At 40.2% G+C, this 21,530-nt stretch overlaps 2 protein-coding genes across 4 annotated transcripts in view; one reads left to right on the top strand and one right to left on the bottom strand.

The window, feature by feature from the left end:
• Positions 1-5,728: 5,728 nt before the first annotated feature.
• LOC146574206 (protein FAM72A) lies at positions 5,729-10,514 on the bottom strand. The gene is made up of 4 exons (XM_085273660.1): positions 9,796-10,514; positions 9,469-9,546; positions 8,797-8,921; positions 5,729-8,692 (listed from the first exon to the last, which is right to left on the bottom strand). The coding sequence occupies exons 1-4, from the start codon at positions 9,945-9,947 to the stop codon at positions 8,598-8,600; spliced, it is 450 nt and encodes a 149-aa protein (XP_085129786.1). The 5' UTR covers positions 9,948-10,514; the 3' UTR covers positions 5,729-8,597.
• A 571-nt stretch (positions 10,515-11,085) lies between these two features.
• srgap2 (SLIT-ROBO Rho GTPase activating protein 2) overlaps positions 11,086-21,530 on the top strand; it is a 56,789-nt gene continuing 46,344 nt past the window's right edge. Inside the window, exon 1 of one of the 3 annotated variants that reach the window (XM_085273662.1) lies at positions 11,086-11,614. In XM_085273662.1, coding sequence (XP_085129788.1) covers positions 11,548-11,614 — 67 coding nt within the window. In that variant the 5' untranslated portion in view covers positions 11,086-11,547. Of the gene's footprint in view, positions 11,615-12,635; positions 12,743-18,556; positions 18,628-21,530 lie in introns of those variants that run through there. The other 2 variants (XM_085273664.1, XM_085273663.1) reach the window with 2 other exon arrangements.

Genomic DNA, 21,530 nt, shown 5'->3' on the forward strand with positions numbered 1-21,530 from the left:
TGGGCCTGAAGCTGCTCCTTTGTTATTTTGGCTTAGTGTCCTGCTGGAAGATGAAGCGTCACCTCAGTCTGAGGTCCAGAGAGATCTGGAGCAGGATATCTTCATGGATGCCTCTTTATGTTGCTGCATTCATTGTTGCCTCAATCCTGACTAGTTGCCTCAATCCCAGTTCCTGCTGCCAGAAAACATCCCCACATCATGATGTTGTCACCACCATGCTTCACTGCAGGGATGATATTGGGCAGGTTATGAACAGTGCCTGGTTTCCTCCAGGCATGACACTTGGCATTCAGACCAAAGACTCTAATCTTTGTTTCATCAGTCCAAAGAATTTTGTTTCTCATGGTAGGAGAGTCCTTCAGGTGCCTTTTGGAAAACTAGTTTTACTGAGAAGTGACTACTCTGTCTGGCCACTCTGCCATACGGGCGTGATATGTTGTATATGTAGCAGTCAGGTTGGTCGGGCTGTCAGCTCCAGGAAGAGTCCTGGTGAGTTCTAATTTCTTCAGTTTATGGATGATGGAGGCCACTGCGTTCACTGGGACCTTCAGTGCAGTAGAAACTTTTCTGTACCCTTCCCTAGATCTGTGCCTTGATATAATTCCTTGGACTTCACGGCTTGGTTTATACTGTGACATGATCAGTCAGCTATGGGACCTTATATAAACAGGTGTGTGCCTTTCCAAATCATGTTCAATCAACTGGATTTACCACAGGTGGAGTTTTAGAAAAGTCTAGTAGATGATCAGTGGAAACAGATCAACTGAACACACCTGAACTAGCGTTTGAGTGTCCTGGCAACAACAATGCTTTATTTCTGTATAATATAGCATGTACCCTGACTGATCTGTGACCATGCAGTCCCATACATAGCAAACTGAGACACAGTTTTGTTTTGTTTTTTAATGCATTTACAAGAATTTCAAGCAAACTTTTTTCATTTAGTCACTACAGGGTTGTGTGTAGAATTTTGAGGTAAAAATGAATTCAATCCATCTTGAATCAGGCTGCAACGTGACAAAATGTGGAACAAATGAAGCACTGTGGATACTTTCTGTTTAACAGCAGCAATTTTAACCCTCACAGGTGCAATATGGTGGAGAAAACCCCGAGGAGGTTAGTGTTAAAATGATGGAGCCGGTCATCCACAGACTCTGCTGTTATATTGGATATCATAGCAATGGCCTCCATAAATACAGTAGCGTGTTCATTGAAATGCCTCTTTTTGATAGTTTTCTGTCTGGCTCTGGTGACTGAGGTGATCAGCCCATCAAAGAAAACACAAAAATGATTAGACAGGGCGTCATTCACCACAACATTAATAAAAGTAATACTAAGGTCATCACCATGAAATTATCATAACTGAATCAAAAGTACGTTTTTACAAAAACCTGTCCACCAACGAAACCAAAAAAAAGTTTTCCCTGAAGGACACCTCCGGCACTCCAGGTTTGATTTACAGTCGTTGTCTTAAAGATCAAAGAGATGACACCACATTATTGTATTTTTCCTCAGATTACCAAAATGATGCAGGAACAAAAATCTTATAGGTTCTCCCACTAATTAATCTAATACTCTCAGATTTTAATACTTAAAATAGGTAATGTTTTAAAAGAAAAGAAAGAGAGAAAAAAGAATAACAAACAATAAAAGTGTGGTTTTAGTGTACTGCAAAAGAGGCCAGTCTGTACTCAAATAGAAATCATATGATGCTATTTATATTTACTGCCTGAAATGTCCACCATTGACAGCAGATCGTTTCTGTTGAAGTTTCTGTGGATGTTATTCCACCTTACATCCAACAGAGGGAGCCACTGTGCTCTGTTTGATAATTGTCCACCGAATCACCAGGTATGTGCTATCATATGCTTGGACAACTAAATGCTGGAGGTGTGTGATTGTGACGAAGTAGCTGCAGACGACTGCGCTGCAGTCAGATTTCCTCTATTTTATTTATTGGTACAGGCAGTAAATAAAAACACATATCTTTATCTTTCTTATACGAATACTTAAAGTATACCTATAGTACATATAGGTGTCAAACTCTGGCCCGCGGGCCAAATTTGGCCCACAGCCTAATTACATTTGGCCCGCGAAGCCATACCAAATTATTATTAGAGCTGGCCTACTGGTATTATACAGCTAATATATATATTGTTTAGTATTAAGCTTTTCTTGTCCCATATTCAGTTTTTCAGCAAAACTTGTTTGAATTTTGGCCCACTGTGTATTTGAGTTTGACACCCCTGCTATAGTAGGTTTACTCAATTAAGTTCTGGAGCGATCTAAAAAACAATCCTGATTTACCATTAAAAGAGAAAAAAAACAGATTTTGAACTGCAGTAATTATGATTGCTTTGTGGATTTGATTGAGCAACATGCTCTCTTTGTTCACCAGAGGCACTGAATATTTGAATGGAAGAAATTTTTCACAAGTCATAGCAGGAAGAACGGGACTAATTATGAAGATTAATTATGGCTTCACTTCCAAACTTTCTCAGAACTGTGGCTTACAGAGCATGAAAGCGATCGTTGCGCACAAACAGACATATTCAGCCCTGAAAACATGGCAGCGAACTCACGTTATAAGTAGCAAACCCATAGTTGGATACCACGGGGTTGCAAATGTCAGTTTTTTGCCACCACGAAACTCTCATTAAAGAAAGTTAGTTGGTATGAATGTGTTTGTTTTATCATCTGAAAGTTGTTCATGTGGGATGAAAATTTTAGAATTAGGGCTATCTGGTGTTTCCAGAAGTGTTTTCAATATTGAACTTTAACTTTCCTAAATTGATATTAGGAAGATTTTTTGCACATTCATGAAAAATCACAATAAATCAAGATCAACACAGTGTCAACAGCAGTAAACCAAACCAACACTGTTAGACTTGCACTAGCCCGTTTTCCTGTAAACCTGGTTCTGCCTGATTAACCAGCTCAGCTGACACTTAGGCAAAGACAGAATATTGGATTTAATTTATCCACTATTTTTCTAAGAAATGAGACTACGCACTATTCATTTGCCCTGCTACACATTCATTCAGTCTTACAGATACCTGGAAGCTCTCCTGGAAAACTGGTCTCCCTTTGACTACTTTGTACTTCAAAAGTACAACAATGGTTTAGCAGATGGAGTCAAATTTAGATGCAACCTAACATTTGGACCTGTGGTGACATCTATGGTGGAGTTGTTTAAATTGCAGATAAGAATCGACAGCTTGAAACATTCTGCGAAGCGATAAACTCAAAGAAAGGGCAGACGCTGTGTGGGCATGGGCTGTAATGTATGCAGTTGCTACAAAAACATGTGAAAACAGGGCAAGGCACAAGAATCAGATATTTATATCGTTTTTTTTCTCTTTTTTTCACTACCTGAGTTGCCCAGTACTTGTCCCAACAGCAACAAAGAATGCTTCATATGAAGGCATGCAAAAACAAATTCCAAAACTTCAGGCAGACCGTTCCAGAAAAGAAGTGAGTCCCTCTGTGCTCTTGTGGAAGTTTACAGTTGCACACCCTGTACTACTAAAAACTGCAGACGAAAGGAGTTTTCCTTATTCCAGATATGCTCTCTTACTTGTATTCTTTCAAGGCAAATACTCTTTCTCTTTGTAGTTAAGATGTCTACTGGCATGCTTCTCCATCTTCTGGCGTAGTATCCCCATCACTGAAAAGAGCTCTCCTTACACTGTAAACTTTCCAAACAAAGGCTTTCTCCTTGACCTGTCTGTGGAGGAGATTTCACAGACTTCACAGGTAATAATAGGTGGAAAAAAATATTCTTTAGTTTCATGTTAGTTATGAATTTCATACCTTTGCACTGAGGTATAACATAAAACACAGCATTCAGATTTCGTATTGTGCTTGTTAAATAAAATAATTCACAGTCAAAACACAATTTGCTTTCCTCGTGATTATACAGGTTTTTGGGGGGTAAAAATATGCCATCGGTACAAGGGCGCTGACACCATCAAATGTATTCTAAGAATTAAGACTAAATCAACAAAGCAAATTATTAATTACAATAATTAGTTTTTAATTGCTTTTTGTTACAAAATGATCAAATTTAGTTACAGGTGATATTTCTTTTCTCATTTTTATGCAGTATTCAAGGTGTCGTGTCAGGTTGCATCCATATCCACAGCATGTCTCCAAAGTAAACAGCCTGTAGCATATTAACCCTCCTGCTGTCTTGAAGATATCCTCCTTTAATAATTTAATATTTAATAATAATTTGGAATGACACCAACTTATCTTGCTCTTCGCTTTTTTTCTGTCATTCACTTTAAAGATGGGGAAGCGCTCTGTTATGCACACATGGTGATGAACTTTGTGATTTGTGCCCATAGTTAAATATTCATTTGACAAATTCATTATCATAATCATGATAATCATATCAGCTGTGTGGATTGGAGAGACTTGGGGGATAGTGTTTTGATGATTATGATGATGAACATAGAAGAACAAGTACAATATTCCACTTTATAAAATTAATTATATTACGCTTTTTTTCACTATTGCAAAAGTCTTTTTCTCTGGTTTTAATGTGCACCAGTGTTTTAAAGGGTAATTCAAGACGGGCTCGTACTAAATGATTTGTGAGTTTGTCAAAACATTCTGTAATAGAGCTCAAGTGAACAGACCATGAAATACCTTTTATATGATAAATTTATGAGATAAGAAGCGGGATTAAAAATTCTGGCTGAAGCAGCCGGGATAGCGTTGGGGTCTGTTGTCAGCAAATTAAAAATATGTGAAGAACTTGCAAGTCTTCCCTATAATTAAATGATACTCCAGGGATGCGGAGGATTTACGGAATATAAAACAGAGCAGAACGCTTTTTCTGGATCCTAACTGGGGTGTTCAGAGACATGGGATGGATTCCTGGCTCAATAAGATTAAAATGTGAAATGATAAAGCCAGTGGAGTCATCTGCTTAATTTGACAGAACAAATAAATAAGTAAAAGATGGGGTAAATAGCACAGTTGTTGCTGATTTGTCAGCTGCACATCCATTATGTGACTCTCCCTTTCCACCACATCCCAAAGGTGCTCAGTTGGATTGAAATCTGGACACTCTGGAGGCTGTTTGTCCAAAATGAACGCATTGTCATATTAAGAATCTAGTCTGAGATGATATGAGCTTTGTGACGCTGCATGTTATCCTACAGAAAGAAGCAATCAGACGATTTGTACAAAAACAAAAGACATCATCAGCAATAATGCTCAGTTGGTGCCAAGTAGTCCAAAATACTCCAAAAACATATCCCCCACAGTGACTCTAGCATCGGAATTTTGCAGCAGAAATCAAGACTCATTAGACCAGAGAATGTTTCGCCAGTCTTCTATTGTCCTATACTGGTGAGCGCGTGGGATTTGTAGCTCATTTCCTGTTCTTAGCTGATGGAAGTGGCACCTGATGTGGTGTTCTGCTGCTGTAGCTATATCCTCTTCTGCATACCTCGGTTGTAACAACAGATCATTTGAGTTACTGTTGTCTAATATTCAGACAAGATCCCTGTGCCAACAACAGTCACTCCATATGCAAAGTCACTTGTATCACCTTTCTTCACTGATGCTCAGTTTGAACATGGTGCATTGAGTTGCTGTCTGTCTTGGCTAAACAGATGCTTGCATTTGCAGTTGAGCAGTATCTCTAATAAAGTGTCCACTTGTTATATACTCAAAAAAAACTGACAACAAAAAAAAAAGTTTGGGGCAACTGAGAAACTTTGAAAAAAAAGAAAAACTTTATTAATTTAACAAGCATACAAAACAACAAATCATTTTCTTCAAACTATCAATGCAGTTTCAGTGCAATTCCAAAATATACATTTTCAGCAGGGCATGTTAATCAAAGTTATTCACATCCAGACACAGCCATTTAAATAGTTCTTCTGATTATCATTTGACAATTGTCCTAGCCAGAGGAAGCTCACGAGTAATACCTTCTTGAGGTAAAACTGCACACATTCAGTCTTTAAATGTACAAAACAAAGCACTACACAATTAAATATTAAATACAGAAACAGAGACATAAGTACTACAGCACAAAACAAAACAAGCAGTTGTAAACAAATTTTGTAAACAAAAAAACCCCAAAGTAAGTATGTGGTGATAGATATTTGGTTTGTGGATATAATAAATACCTAGCTGATGCACTGTATGGTATCCACACAGACAGTATTTGGTGTGAAAGTGTGACAGACTGTCAGTTATAATTTTTAAAAGGTGATAGATGTGGAAAATACAGAAAAAGTTTCCTCGTTTATGGGTGTATTTCCACAACTAAAGGCTATAGCATAGACAAACAGAGGCCAGTTAAACATTTTAAAAAGCTGCTTCCTTTCTTCTCCTCTTCCTTCACCTAAAAAGTGGGACATTCAACATTTGCTCATTTTTTCCTTTTTTAAAATAATGTTCACCGGCAACACAGGAAGTTGTCAATCACCCACAGAAACATTGTTACTTTAAGACAGGATCATAGTATTAGCAGGGCACAGCAGTGAAACAATAACAAGAGCTTAAGGATGGCACTGTGAAAAAGAGGCTTTGAGTTGAGTCTGTTGTGAATGGAGGATTTTGTAGCTTGCTGAGTAAATGGCCTGGTCACTCAGTGATGACAGGTTAATATACAGCAACAGCCCAGAGGTTACAGTTTAACAGAGGTTCATTTCAGTAAGGCTAAAATATTCAATTTTGGGAGCTTTGTAGCACTGGTTTAAGCATCATTTCAAACAGCTCACAAATAAAAAGTCAAAGGCTTTTCTATAAATCAGGCGCCACATGAAGTAATTATCTTTCTAGACTAGGAGGCAACCTGTAAGTTAAACACTGATATGTCCCATGATTCTTTGGAGTTCACTTTTTCCATCTCCTCAGTTGCTACAGGTATGCTGCTACATAAAAAGTGAACAGTTGTGCAACAGAAACAGAGCTAGGACACTCGCACCCATTTGAGCTCATGTTTTCACGATCTTGCTTCATGATCGGCATGCTTTTTTTAAATTGTCACAAATGTAAGCATTTGTTTATATTGAGCTATTTATTGTTTGAGCTCTGGGTGAATACTCCACTCAGCTGCTCCACAGGCTTGTGTGAAAGCACAACCCATTCATAGGTTAGTAAGTTAGTAAGGAACACTGCTACAGTCAGACTCGGCTGGGTGTTAAACACTTAAATGCTGCTATCACAAGTGCAGCAAACACTATGTCAGCATCTCAAAATCCACCAATGACAGAAGAGCAGATTGTAAGGTAACCTAAATTAAATATGCCCTTTACGACCAAGGAACATAAATAGATACATCACTCTGTAATTGTGCTATTTCTTCAATATGAGGGATTCAAAAAGAACTCAAAGTTTCAGTTAGCGCCTTTTCATTAATTTGACAGCATCTGAGCATGTTAGCTTTGTGCCTGAATGGGCACCCCGATAACTTTTAAGCAAAAGTCGTGACAGTAATTTTTCCGGGTAGAAAAAATTTGTGTCACATTCGACATGGCGTAAATCTGAATGCATGCCTCTGCTGCATCTGTGCGAGTTGAGTATCTCACGAGTTGATCCCAATAAGACAGAAAAGCTCTTTTTTTCTTTACGCGTCAATAGCTGCTGCCAATAATTCGACATATCACTCAAAATATTACAAACACACGTTTGTCTCTTTGTCAGTCCCCTTAGTATATCTTAATAAAACCTCGAGGAACATGAACGTAAAAGTCACCCATGTCTGAAGAACAGAATGCTGTCACTTTAACATTTTAATGTCCCATATCTGAAAAGGCCTCCAGAGATTAAAAGATTACCGTTATTAGAAGTTTTACTTATTACAGCACATTCAACATAAAGATAAGTGCTATTAAAAAAAAGGATATAGGTAAATTTCAGACCTCCTACCCAGAAAAATCTGATGGTGTTAATGGTGTGAAAAAGCAAAGCATTCACTGGTATGTACCATTAATTAATCACACCACACCCAACTTTTCATAAGGCTGATCAAAACAATGAGCTCTGAAAAGCAGAACACACTACATTATGGAGTGTAGCTGTCTGTTATTTTCAATTTAATTCAGCTGCATGTTTTTTTTTTTGTTAAAATAATAGCACACAAATGTACAAAAATGAGAGAAAGACTGAAAAGAATGTGTGAATGTGCGTGTCTGTGCTTTTAACAGTGAAAAGTGATCAGGAAAGGCATGGTCACAGGTTAAAGGGTAATTAAAACACTCAATTACGAGCACCAAAAGCTTCCCCTGTACCGCTCTCTTTGGGTTTAAACCTTCCAGTATTTACAGCCACACCCCAAATCACTAATGTCAAGGCAGGTGTTCTCTGCCAGCTTATAGTGGAAAAACACCTGCTGTGACACCACTTTTTTTTTCCAGGTAGGGTCATAAGTGAACAATGGTTTAATCTTTCAGCCCACACAGAGTAGTACAGCAGGATTGCTGGTCCCATGTAACTGGGTGTTCATTTACCCTTTTGGTTCCTCTTCTTTTGTCTCATCCCAGCATGGATTATACACTTTTTTTCTTTTTTTAAATCTCCACCTCTCAAAAGCTGGCACTCCAGGTCTCTCACATTGTCCATATCCCACTCTACCTAATACACTCCTCCTCTGATGGGCTTTCTGATTCTTCATTCTCGCTGTCATCTAGCTCAGGAAGATCTCCCCAAAGGAGCAGATTAAGGCCTGCAGACACATGTGAAGGGGACTTATGAAGTCTTATGTACACATCTCATGGACTATGCAATTGCATAGCTTTTCAGTTTTATCAAAGGTGAATTTATACTGACCCGTTGAATCCAGTCTGTTGAGAGTAGAAACAGCATCGCTATTGAACATCCAGAAGTGGCCGTTGTTACAGGAGAGCAGGCAGGGTTTGCAGGGGGCTACAACGTGATAGCCCACAACATTTCCACTAAAAGAGGGAGGGAGCGAGGATAAAGAAGAAACGTGAGTCAGCTATTTGCTGGGGGCACTTCTGAAAAGTGCCAACACTACTAGTGAGTTTCCATTATCTAACACATGTTTGTGTTTGCCCTGCGTACAATAACAAAAGCCCATGAACACAAATGAAGCTCTATAAAGGTTCACTGTTTACTGTACTGTGCTGTAAATATGATTTAAAATTAATATGTGCAGACATAACTGGCAATGGCTTTAATATTTATTTAACTGACATTTTTAAGTAAAGACAAGTATTTTCCGGTATCATTTGATCACTTGTGCTAAAGTGTATAAATTGTAATGTTGCTTTTCAAGCACTACCTAATGTTTAGTATAGCAACAGGCTCAAAAATAAAATAATCAGCATATAAACTTACAGTTGACAGGCCCAACAATTTGTACAGATATGTGTACATATGCAACTACCTGTTTGGTGTCCTTCTTATGAATATCAACAGATTATGTTTCCAAAGTAAACACTGCAAAGACGAAAAGGAATAATATAATATAATATATACCATTTGAGACATGCGATGTCTCTCAGTTTGCATTTACAGCTTTCAGTGGAGTAGCAGCTGGCCACAAAGTCAACAGTTCTGCGGGGAGGGTTCGTGCAAGGAGACACAAACACACCCATTAAAGGACAAAAAAACAACAACACACACACTTATTTTATATTGTCATACAACAAACCCTATTAATTATAACGGCAGCTTGGCCAGAGCATTGTGTATCTCCTCCAATCGGTTAAGCAGACAGACATCACTTTGCCACAGTTTTGCCACTTGCCTTGGAAACCGACATAAACAAAAACTAGCAGCACTACTAAGAAAATTAGCTCTTACCTATTGGGAGGTATGTCAGTGGAAAACAGCTCGACCTCGGTGTCTGCAAGAAGCACTGCCTTCATGCCTCTCGTGCAGAGCAGGCTGTCACAAAATATGCAGTTCACCTGGGTCACACACTTGTTTTTAAAATTAGCGTTTGAAGTAGACATTGTTGTTTTGCTAAATGCGGACTTCGCCCTTTTTTTCACGTTCTTTCTGCCTCCGGACAGCAAACGCAGAAAGGGAAAAAAGAACCAGACACTGAGAATTCTCACTAACCGTTCACTTCGGTTTAATAAAGCTGTAAATTAACTTTGCAAGCGTCAACGCTAGCTCCAATGTCCTTGTGCAAACGTTAGCCTTTCCTAACGATATAACGGAAGGCAGCTAACGTTAGCTTGTGAAACGAACATACGAAGGGATATATATATATATATATTCTCGCGAAACCCGCTCTATATGTATAAAACAAGCTGTACTGTTAATTAATCCACGATATCGATGAACAACTGGCCTGTTTTCACGGCTTACTGGGCATCCATTCATGTACTTAACAGCTAACTAAATAGCTGTCAGCTTTGTTTACAACTTCCTGGTATTTAACGGGACTTCCTTAAACTATCTTTAAAAGACCCTATACGCTATTTTGATTGGATGTACACTTTATAGTAACCAACGCTATTGGTCAAATTCATTACGGATTCTGAATGCGATTGGGTAAAAATTCAACTTGACGAACCCTGATTCAAAATTCTGAAAAAAGCTGATTGGTGGACTTGAATGTCGTTCACGTGTGACCGTTTGACCAATCGTGGTGGAGTGGTAGGTATGAGGCGGGGTCGTAGTTTAGCCAGTGTAAAAGAAAAAGAAAGTTGACGTAGTAATAGGCTGAAGATGGAATGCATTTTAATATATGTATACAGGTATTCTGTTCTTATAAAAGCTGAATTTATGAAGGAATGTATGTATTTATTCACAACTAGCGTGTTACCGTTTAAGGGTTAGAATTTATATGCATTTACGCTAATGTTCATAGCTAAATAAAGCACGAGGCTCTCTTCAGCCACATTTGCAGTGACCTGCTCCTAAATAGGTGTTCCTCTACCAACACATTTAAACTAAGCTCACCTAGGCAAATAAATACCCGTCGGTCCTGCAGCATGCAAGCTAAAGGCTTGCTGTAGCAGATGTAGTTGTATGTACTCGTGAATGTGTGCATCCATGCCTGTCCTGCGCACTGGGGGCTGACCAGCAGCCAGCCCCTCCATCTCTCCACTTGGTTTCCTCTTTCGCACTTCAGGAGGTGGGTGGTGGAAGAGAGGGTAGCACTTTAGTTTAGACAAGCATACGGGCAGCAGTGAGATCGAGATTCGCTCGGGGCAAGTAACAAAAGAAAAAACTTTCCAAAGTGCTGAGTAAGAAGTTAATCGGGTTTTTTTTTTTCGTAAAGGGAATGACTCTCCTTTCTCATGAAGCTGTTGGCACCATTACTCTTGAGGAGGCGGTGAGGCGCGGCGTCGGGAAGGAGCACAGCAGCAGCAGCGCCAAACTCACAATGCGCCCTGAGTGAGCAGAGGCAGGGAGACAATACTTATCCACGGGAACACTGAAGAGCTGTAAATATCTCATTTTGGCTGTTTTGTTTCTTTTTTCCTTTTTTGAAAAACCGGCTCCAGATTGACAATCCTTCCATCTACGGCTGATTTGTTGAATTATTAAAAGAAATTTGACTTTACTGCGAGGACAAGTGGTTGATCTCCAAACTCAGCCATGACGTCTCCAGCGAAATTCCGAAAGGACAAGGAGATCGTGGCCGAATATGAGACTCAAGTTAAAGGTAAAACTTTTCAAAGCCCCTCAGATGTTTTCATGCAGCACAACCCGGAGAGATTTAGCGTCAAATCTGTGCTTACTTTACTGCGTGCTGTGTTTGATCTGACTTGGCGTAATGCATCCCATTTTTTTCTGTTACCCTCACCTCTCCTATCCTACCAGGCGTAAAGGACAGACTTGCCTTTGCATTTCACCAACCATTCGAGAAGGTTGTCATTGTGCAGACGTGGCGGATCACTTTTTGTGTGTATAAATAATGGCAATCATAAATGGTACATGATGATCAGCGTGCCCCCAAGCGTGTGATCGCTCTCCTTTAAGGCAACGCGCCGATGGCCAACAAAAGGCGAAAGGAAACGCTCACAAATTAGGTGTCGTCCAGATGTGGTCTCACCGCGGCCTCCTATCAAAGCATACGTTAAGGTGATGTGTGTATGTTTGCGTAGAGGACCCACGGGGCTGAGGTTTCGACACTGTACAAGGCAGGGCGTTTTCTTTCCCCTTCTGTGTCTCCTGCGTGTCTGTGCTGCTGCTGTGCACCGGCACCGCTCGCTCATGCGTTAAACGCAGACTGCAATTAAATGATCGATTTGTGCCCTGGCTTGTTCATCGATCGCAGTTCATCGGTGCAGCTTCTGCCGGTGATCAAGGACACGAGAGGGCTGGGAGAGTAGATTGTAGCTGTTAGGAAGGATCGTTTGAGTTGTTAACTAGTCGCTAGCTGATTGTTGTGTTTGTTGATTTTTTTCCCTGTCATCAGGCAGTCACACTGGATCCAGCACCCACTGTCACTCAGAGTGACAGTGTGTGCTTATCAGATCTTGGGGGGTGAGGGGTTGTGTGGTATGTACTTGAGGCTGGAGAGGGAAGGAACAGGCTCAGAGGTACCAGGAAGGGGAGTGGGTGTTACAGCATGTTTGCACTGTTACTGCAGTGCCAGATGACTAGATAAGATGGGCCACTGCTTGGCTTATCCCCCAACACCACCACCACGACTGCTTGATTCTTATTTCCATTTCGAAGAGAAGACACCAGCCCACTTCACGCCCTCGCCTCTTTACTGGCACCTCTCAGCACTCCTCTTCTGCCGAAGAAATTCCCCATGGCGTTCTTTGACGAAGCTTGATAGTCAGTAAGGAACAAAATACTTTTGAAGCGTTATCGGAGATCACAAGGTTGTTAAACTGGAATTACTGGTGTCAATGCACATATGAGTGGCAAACACAAGGAAGAGCGCTCGTCGAGTGTCTCAGTGAGGTGTGGAGCAACGGAAAGCAGACAAAACACACCTTTGATGTCCCCGTTGGCATAGATTTAACAAGTTTATGGAACCTCAGGTCATTGAAGCTAGTCATCCATAAGCTGTTGTTTATTTGTGCAGTTGAACTGAGGTTTATTTTAGACCTCTCAAACCTTTCCTTTCAATATTCTTTATTTTATTTTTCTGACACTAAATCTGCAACAAATCCTGGCAGAGGTTTGATTTGGCGATGCACTAAAACAGGTATTTCTGGCATCTGAACAAAACACCAGAGTAATTCAGGGTAACCTGGCTCACAGTTAACCATTTCTTCCTTCTTTGCTTCATTTGAAAACTTTGGCTGGCACCACAGTGGCATTAGCGCCGTTGTCTCTGTGTCCTTTTAGACTGCTGTTTATGCCCAGCGGCACGTGTAAAGACTTTCTGTCTGTGCTGTTTTGTGGGCACTGTCTGCTGGGTTTGTCAGACTGCGGACTTAATGTTTGCCCATCGACCCTCTGCATTGATTCCTCCTGTCACTTACCTCACTGCTCCCCATCCTATCTAGAAGGAACTGATTATAGGGTAAATCTGTGCATCCTCATATCTATTTGAGGGGTGTGTGTGTGTAGAGATGCATCGAGATGCTGTCTCTTCTGTGACATTCCCAACAGCATGCCTTCACTACAGCCTGTCATTATCCTGTGTGCTGCTGCTAAAGACTCTCTTGTAGAAAGCATCAGGCAGCTCTCACTCTTTTTCTCTCTGTGTTTGCTAACGCGTGTCTGTCTTGTTTCCCAAATCTTCGCTAGATCCGCTCTACAAATTTCAGTCCTGCTAGCCAAGAAGGGCTCATGCGTACCTGCATGACTCTGCTATTATCAGGCAGAAGGGATAGACTTTACATGTCGCAGCCATGCACTGCAGCATCATGGGGAAAATGGATTTAAATCCTCCCCAGATGACATTCATGAAGCGCTGCAGCAAGAGAGGGAGAGGCATGAATGCTCACGCTCTCACTGATGAGTGTGCTTGACAGTGTTTGTCAAGCACACGGTGAATGGATTTCTGCTGATTATTCTGGCTTATTAGCTACTATAAATTTGTGTTTGTGGCCTGTGGTTTATTGTTTCTACAGACTGGTCACACTTCTGCAGTATTGTCATACATACATACACTGATCATCTGTGCCATCATACTGTGTTCTAGCACAGTTGTTACTTGGTAGAAATAGAGATGGTATCCACGTGTTATGTAGTTTTAGTATTCCATGCAACATTAGGCAGTATTGGGCAGAAAAAGATGAAAAATCATCAAAAGCTCTGGTGAGATTTTGAGATTATTTGTTCCCTTTATATGGCTCAGTGTTTTAAAGCTTAAAATACACTCAGTAACTGGTGACTGTTTGACTTTTACAGATGGAAAATACTTGTATTTGACATTATGATTTGTAATGCTCTGTATTCTTTTGATTACCAAAAAATGATGTTGTGACTCGATACCACAGGCACGGCGATGTCAGTGGACGTGGTCACCTCATCTGTTGACAGGGTACCTGGATAAGGTTTTAAATGCACACCGGCGCTCGAATGCTGTCATCTCTTTGTCTTTGTTATTTCACACAGACAGAGTCCCGATATTCTAATATTGGATTCTGGCTGATGAAAGGAATTTTCCTACTTGGTTTGGAAGAGGGTGTGTGTGTGTGTATAAGTGCCTGAAGAGAGGCACACACACACACAGACAGATGTGCTGAGAAGTAAAAGACAGACAGAAAGAGAATCAGGAATGGAGAAAGAGGAAGAGAAAATACGACATATTTGCAGAGGGATAGAGAGGTTATGACTTCAGAGTATTGAGTTTTTTGGGAACCAAATAAAAAAAGCTGTGACTATTCACCAGCACTTTAAGTAGATCTTTCTATTGTAATTTTAAAAATCCACACGTGTTTGCAGGCAGGTAAACGAGGGTTAGGGTGAAAGCCTGTAAATGTGTGTCGACCAAACACTAGAGAGCAACTTCCTATATTCCAGTGGCAGCCTTTAATATCAGGAGCAAGAAATATTTTAGTGGAAAATTAAGGTGTGCCGAGTCTTTTAACAGATGTTTCATTTTTCAAATGCGTTTTGGCTCAGCCCTTAAGCAGCTGTCCGGTGTTTTACACATCTGGGAATGTTAATAACTATCTGCCTTTGTTGCCACTGATCAATTTTGATTGGCCGTGGTGTTTTTGTGGTTTGCTGAAAAAAAATACAAAAAGGGTACGAGTGGCCATTCAATTTGACGTCGAACTGAATAACTGTTGCTGAGTTTTAGAGTAAATACTGAGAGACCCATTTAAAGAAACAGTATCCTTACTTTACTTACTTTTCCTAGCAGGCTAATAAGCTCAGTCATCTCTGCAAGTGTGATGTGCGTCTGTCTATGTGTACATATAAACTGCGTGTTTACGGTTGCCAGAGAAACATATGATTTAGGATAAATGGCTGCTTTCACTAGCACACAATAGGAAAGGTGGTGTCACAGCAAGAGGTTTTGTCTGCATGACTGTGGCTCTCTGTCTTTGTTTTATGTGAGGTTCTGTGCTTGGCCTGTATTTCTCTTTGCGACTCCATTGTTGTTGAGTGATGTTTATTTGAAGAGAAGGTGCAGGGACAGTGTGGAGATCTCTGTTTTGTCTTTATCCACGTTAAGGGGCAGAAGGAAAAGTGAAACGACACTTGAAACACTGACCCACTTTTGCAATGGCTTTCATATCAAATGGCTATGAACCAGGAATCAGGGTTAAGCTCTTAACTACTGCTTACTGACCAGTCAAGTTTAGTTGAAGGTCTTATAAACCATAGTAAGACACTGTAGGCCTTTTGGCGAATGTCTCCACCTTTTGGCTGTACTGCAGGAACATCAGGTCTAGACTCTTAAATGGTATGAACTTGCTGGGAAGCCAACATTTCAAACATTTAATTGTTCTATATGTCACATTTATTTTGTGGCATGGCAAGTGGAAAATGGAGAGTTCCAAGTTCTTTAGGCTACTGGACTTTATAAAAGATAGTTAAAGCCTACTTATGGTTTTAAATAATGTTTTCTTCCTCATATCTGTTATTTCAGTTGATAAACTGAGTCTGAAATAGTTATTATGTGTTACAAGAACATGTCTAGGTGTCATATCAGTTTAACAGTAAACAAAATTATAACCTGTTGCTTAATGCCAGGGAAGTGATAGCAATAATCTATTAACTCAGTCTGTGGTTTTTGGTGCTGTTTTCCTCATATTTGTTTAGGATTATAGTTTGCTCTTTTTTTGGCTCCTCATTCCTAGATTCTGAAAACCTGGGTTTACTCATTGACCTTATAACCAGTGTCATTTGACCATTTGGCGTGACTGTAGTTAAGTTTAGTTAAGTCAGATGATGAAAAGATATCCTGGTTGTAGAGCTGGGCGATATGAGATTTTTTCATATCACGATATGTTTTTTTCATTTCAGGCGATAACGATATCTATCACGATATAAGCCAAATAACTATATTTGTAAGATTTAAATGTGCCGTTGCTCACAAGTAAAATGTGAAATAATCAGCAGCTTGTTTTTATTTAAATATTTATTTCCCATAATAAGTTCAACAGATGTACTTAAGGAACATGAGACTTTTTCAGATAAATAAAGGCAAATATTGCAAACTACACAAAAGGCAGCCGCTAAAGCGTTTAAGTTTCAAAATAGAACAAACAAAACAGACTAAATTGTCAATTCCGCTTAGAAACAAAATATTAATTCTAAAAATAAATCTTAGTTTGTTTTACAGAAGAACAGACAAAACTGACTAACTTTTGTCAATATCAAATAAACTGAGAACTAAAAGGAAATTCTCAATCTCTCCTTGTTGTATAGCTTAGCTTTTCAAACAGTTTTAACAGTTACTTTAGTCTGACAAAAGCCGAATGACGAATTAGCGCTTCCAGTCAGACACTGAGGCTACGTCCACACGTACACGGGTATTTTTGAAAACGGAGATTTTCCGTTTTCGTTTTAAAAAATAATCCCGTCCACACATAAAGGGAGAAATGAAGGAAAACGCTGCTATGAACATGCCAAAGCAGCAGGTGGCGCTAGATTCCTAACCGTGCCGAAATGTCGGCCAATCAGAAGTCTAGAAGCCTCGGTGGGAAAAGTAAACAAAGCTGGGGCATAGAAGCAGAACTGAGTCGTATGTGTGGAGGGACAGTAACTGTGTGTATATGTAAGCATTTAAACACTGCAGAGAGTAGAATTAACAGTAACAGTATTGTAGAAATTCATTTCACCGAAACAATAACGTGGCGCACAGTGTGACGCATGCACCAGTTCATTGTATTTCCAGACTTGCTTTCGGCACAATTTACAGTGCACGCTACTCTGTTTTTTGTCAGACTTGAAATAGCCGAAATACCTTCACACTACGGAGCTTCTATGGCTCTTCCGTTTGACAATCTCTCCGGCGTTGGAACCATCATCTGTTTTCTCTTCGGTCACGCTCGGTTGATTTTTCTAGTCGGCACACTCATTTCCTCCATTACGCGCTGGCTGCTTCCCAAACAAACACACGTGCGGCTTGGCACTTGTGCTGTACGTAACAAGTCACGCGACGTGACGCTGCAGCTGTGATTGGTTCGGCTCTGCGCTACTTAGTTTGGATTGGCTGACCTTTTTTTTTTTTTTTGAGGACAAGAGCGGCGAGGTCTATCGCGATAGCTTAATTTCTCTATCGAGTAAAAGTTATATCGCGATACATATCGTTATCGTTCTATCGCCCAGCTCTACCTGGTTGTGTTGAACTTGTTTGCAGCACAGGCCCTGTTTGTGGGTGTGTGGTTGTGAGGACGAGGAAAAGCTTCATGTGTGTGATCTTTTTAACAACGTCTGGCTAACTAGAGCTTGACTGCATTGACTTAGTGGTGCAATTATCAACCGTGAGTCAGTCACACAAGTCTCTAACATTATTTGGCGTATCCTGTGTCAGTGTTTGTGTGTGTGTTTATTTATCAGTGTGTGTTGGTATAATGGGGCAGAGGAGGGGGGCCTTGGATTTGAATGTTGTATTGTAAGCTGACTAAAAATGCTGACAGAGCTTAAAATAATCACTCAGGAAGGATGTTTGTGTGCAACTTAGGTTTCGGAGGCCGGGACACACAGGAATCATACAGGAGTGTGTGAAGCTTCCTGTTTGGACCCATGGCTTTGTGTTTGGGCAAAGGAAACGAATGTCTTTCATGCACACACATATGCTGTGACCGTGATTCATGCGTGAGGGTCGTTTTCCCTGCAGTTACCGTATTTGCCTTTCATCATATAAAAGAACGGAGAGAAAGATTTTTAAAAACAAGTTTATATATATATATATATATATATATATATATATATTTATTAGGGGTGCAACGATATTCGTATCGATATTGAACCGTTCGATACAGTGCTTTCGGTTCGGTACGCATATGTATCGAACAATACAACATTTGTAATTTATTTTATCAATTTTCCTTCTGACGATGCTGTCTGTGTTGAGCGCTCAGTGAATCTGCATTCGACTACTCCGCCTAGGCTCGACAGTGCAGCCTAGGCGGAGTAGTCGAATGCAGATTCACTGAGCGCTCAACACAGACAGCATAGTCAGAAGGAAGAGCGCAGGGCAAGCTAGCAAGACAGAAGTTAAGCTCTCCTTGTAACAGGCAAATTGAACCTCATTCAGATCTGGCGTTTGGAATTATTTTGGTTTTCATGTGACGTATGACCCTGAAGGTAAGCGAGTCATGGACTAAAGTAAAACAGTATGTTGGATGTGCCACGCAATGCTCAATTACATTGGTGTGAACTAGTGTGTTAGCGCAGTTAGCTCGTTAACGTGTTGGCCGTCTAGCCCCATGCACGGAGCGATCGGCGGTAGCTCATTAACGGAGATTTGCCGTGTTGTGGCGTTAAGGTCATTTCAACGAGATTAACCTGAAAGCACTAGTGGGAACACAACGAATATGACTGCACATTTATGCCGACATCATCCTAGTGCAAAGACAAATACAACAAGCATGCTACTAACTTTAGCCGAGTCATTTAGACAGCTGTTAGCACATGATTCTCCTTATATGTTTAATATGCTGCTGAGAATATAGCCCAGAAGAAGCGGATAGTATAGCTTTTATTTTGGAAAGAGACATTTCTCTGTAATAAACTCTCTTTTCCAAAGATGAGTGATTCCTCAATCAGATACAGGGCTCGCAATATCGCTAGCCCAACGTCCTGGAGCTAGCGATTTTTTCAGTCGGGCTACCAAAATCTATCTCTTCCCTGCCCGTCGGGCTATTGTAGGAAAAATATATGTCAATGCTTTTGCATTCTTTCAGAAATGTAGCTGGGTAATTATGTCATTGGCATCGGTGAGCCACTGTCAATATGTGACATATTGAAGTCGCGTTTGAATTTGCGCTTGTTTTTTTGCTTTCACTTTGCAATCGTGCAAACTGTGTATAGAGAGCGACAGCACTGATCTGTGAGTGATGATAATTTGTGCACCAATTCCTCTGACATCGTCTTATTAATCGTTAGCTTACTATGCAAACATGACAAGTGAAATCTCCCGCAGCAAGCTTAAACATGTGAGAGGTTGATCGCGCAGAGAATCGCTGAGCTTATGTGAGTGAGCGTGTAAAAGCATTTCAGTTCTGCTGAGCCAAATAAGACAGGTCAGGGTGAAGAAGTGACAGCCAAAGAAAAGCTTACCACAAAACGGAGAAGTTATGACAAATCAGACTATAAGGCAAAAAGAAAGTGCAGCTTTATGGTTTCATGGACAAAAGAATTTCTGTGGCTGCAATATGACGAGCTAAATAACCAGGGCTGCACATAAGTGGTCCGCAGGTGCGCACTCGCTGTCAAAATAAAAAACACGCACAAGGGTTAGGGTTAAATTTAAAAACTGTACTTTTGAGTTAAAATATATATTTATAATTTTAATAAATGACAAATAAAAAATGCATGAACATTTTTTTTGTATCGAAAAAATATCGAACCGTGACACCAAAGTATCGAACCGAACCGAACCGTGAATTTTGTGTATCGTTGCACCCCTAATATATAAATATATATATATATATATATATATATATATATCTCCTCAGTTCTCTTTGCAAAGTCACAATAGAACAATGTGTTCCAAACCAGGTGTCCCACTGTCCTTTCAGTTCTGTGTGTGGGACAGTGCGCAGTAGCAGTCGTCTTGTGCCATGTCAGCGGCAGACATAACATGGCTGAAAAATCGCATTGATTTTCTGTTCCCGTTTGCGTGTCTGCTTCCCCATTCTTCACTATTCAGTATGACAATTTACTGTGAGGCTCCTGCGGCACCTGAGAGAAAACACACAGCATTAAATTGACTAACTCTGTAAGTGCTGATCTGGCCTCCTTCAGTGCAGACACACACAAATGTAAACACAGATCACTAGTAAGTGAGTGTTTTGTTGCGATGTGGACCGAGATGTCTCACTGACGACGCAGTCGATTGCTGAGAGATAAAAGAGAAATGTCTGTTTCTTACCTGGTGCAGTAGCAGATCTAAGATGTGACAGCTCATCAGAGAGATGATGACATGTACGGTGCTTTAAAGTGAATGATAAACACAAGAAATAAAATAGCTGTTAGAGGGGCCAAGTGGGTAAGGACAGAGGTCATCTAGTCATCTAGATGACTGCTGTTAACTACTGCCAGATGTTCCAGATGCAAGGATTGGGTAACAGATGTTGTGTTTGCCCTGGTTGGCTACTCCCGACAGTTTGGCTGATACCCCTATACAAGGCCAACAGTGCTGAGGCATGCTGTGATTGGCTGAAATCTTCCCTCCCTCTTTTCAGGTGCCTCTGCTTTTTTTATTTGAAGAGCTGCTTGTGTGTGTGTGCGTGTGCACGTGTGTTTGCACATGTGTGTTTGGGTGCACCTGTTTGTCTGGTCAATATGTTGCCTCGTTTGTGACATTTTGAAACATGTGGAAGCTATTTGTTCATGCAGAACACACACACACACACACACACACACACACACACACACACACACACACACAGATGAAGCCTTGCAGACTTTGTTGTTACCTGCTGTAGATTTTGTTTTTGCATAATTTCAACTGTAGCATTCCACCCAGACAGTTGGTTTTTGTAAGCTGATGAAGCTGAACAGTGTTGTGTTGGAGAAGTTACTACTTGCCTATGTTTGTGCGTGTGCAGGCAATACGTTTCAAATCCTTTTTTTAATATTGATCTGCTTTGTTTTTTTTATTGCTGTATCATATATTTCCAAGAAACTCGACAGATAAACTTTCTGTAGATAAAATGACCAGATGGAAGTGCTCGATTGTGGCTGATACTGAAATTACTAGATATGCAATCGGTGTCGAATCATACTTCATTACAAACCAGTAAATCTGTCTTTTTTAAACCAGAGATATGGAGTAGATGGTTACCTTAGAATAAAACAGCTGGCATGTATTAGTTGCAATAAAAGATTTCCGCAAATATCTACTTCCTCTTTTCTACAGATGTGCTGCTGGTAGTGGTGCCTAAGCTGGAATAAGTTCCTAACATTTCTTTAAAAAACAAAACAAAACACAGTCACAAAAAGACATATTTAAACACAACTATTTCATGATGAGCTTATTTGTA

Source organism: Mchenga conophoros, linkage group LG5 (genome assembly GCF_057382185.1).
Source record: "Mchenga conophoros isolate Kocher_MC1m ecotype Shallow Benthic linkage group LG5, M_conophoros_male_GT1.1, whole genome shotgun sequence".
NCBI classification, from domain to species: Eukaryota; Metazoa; Chordata; class Actinopteri; order Cichliformes; family Cichlidae; genus Mchenga; species Mchenga conophoros.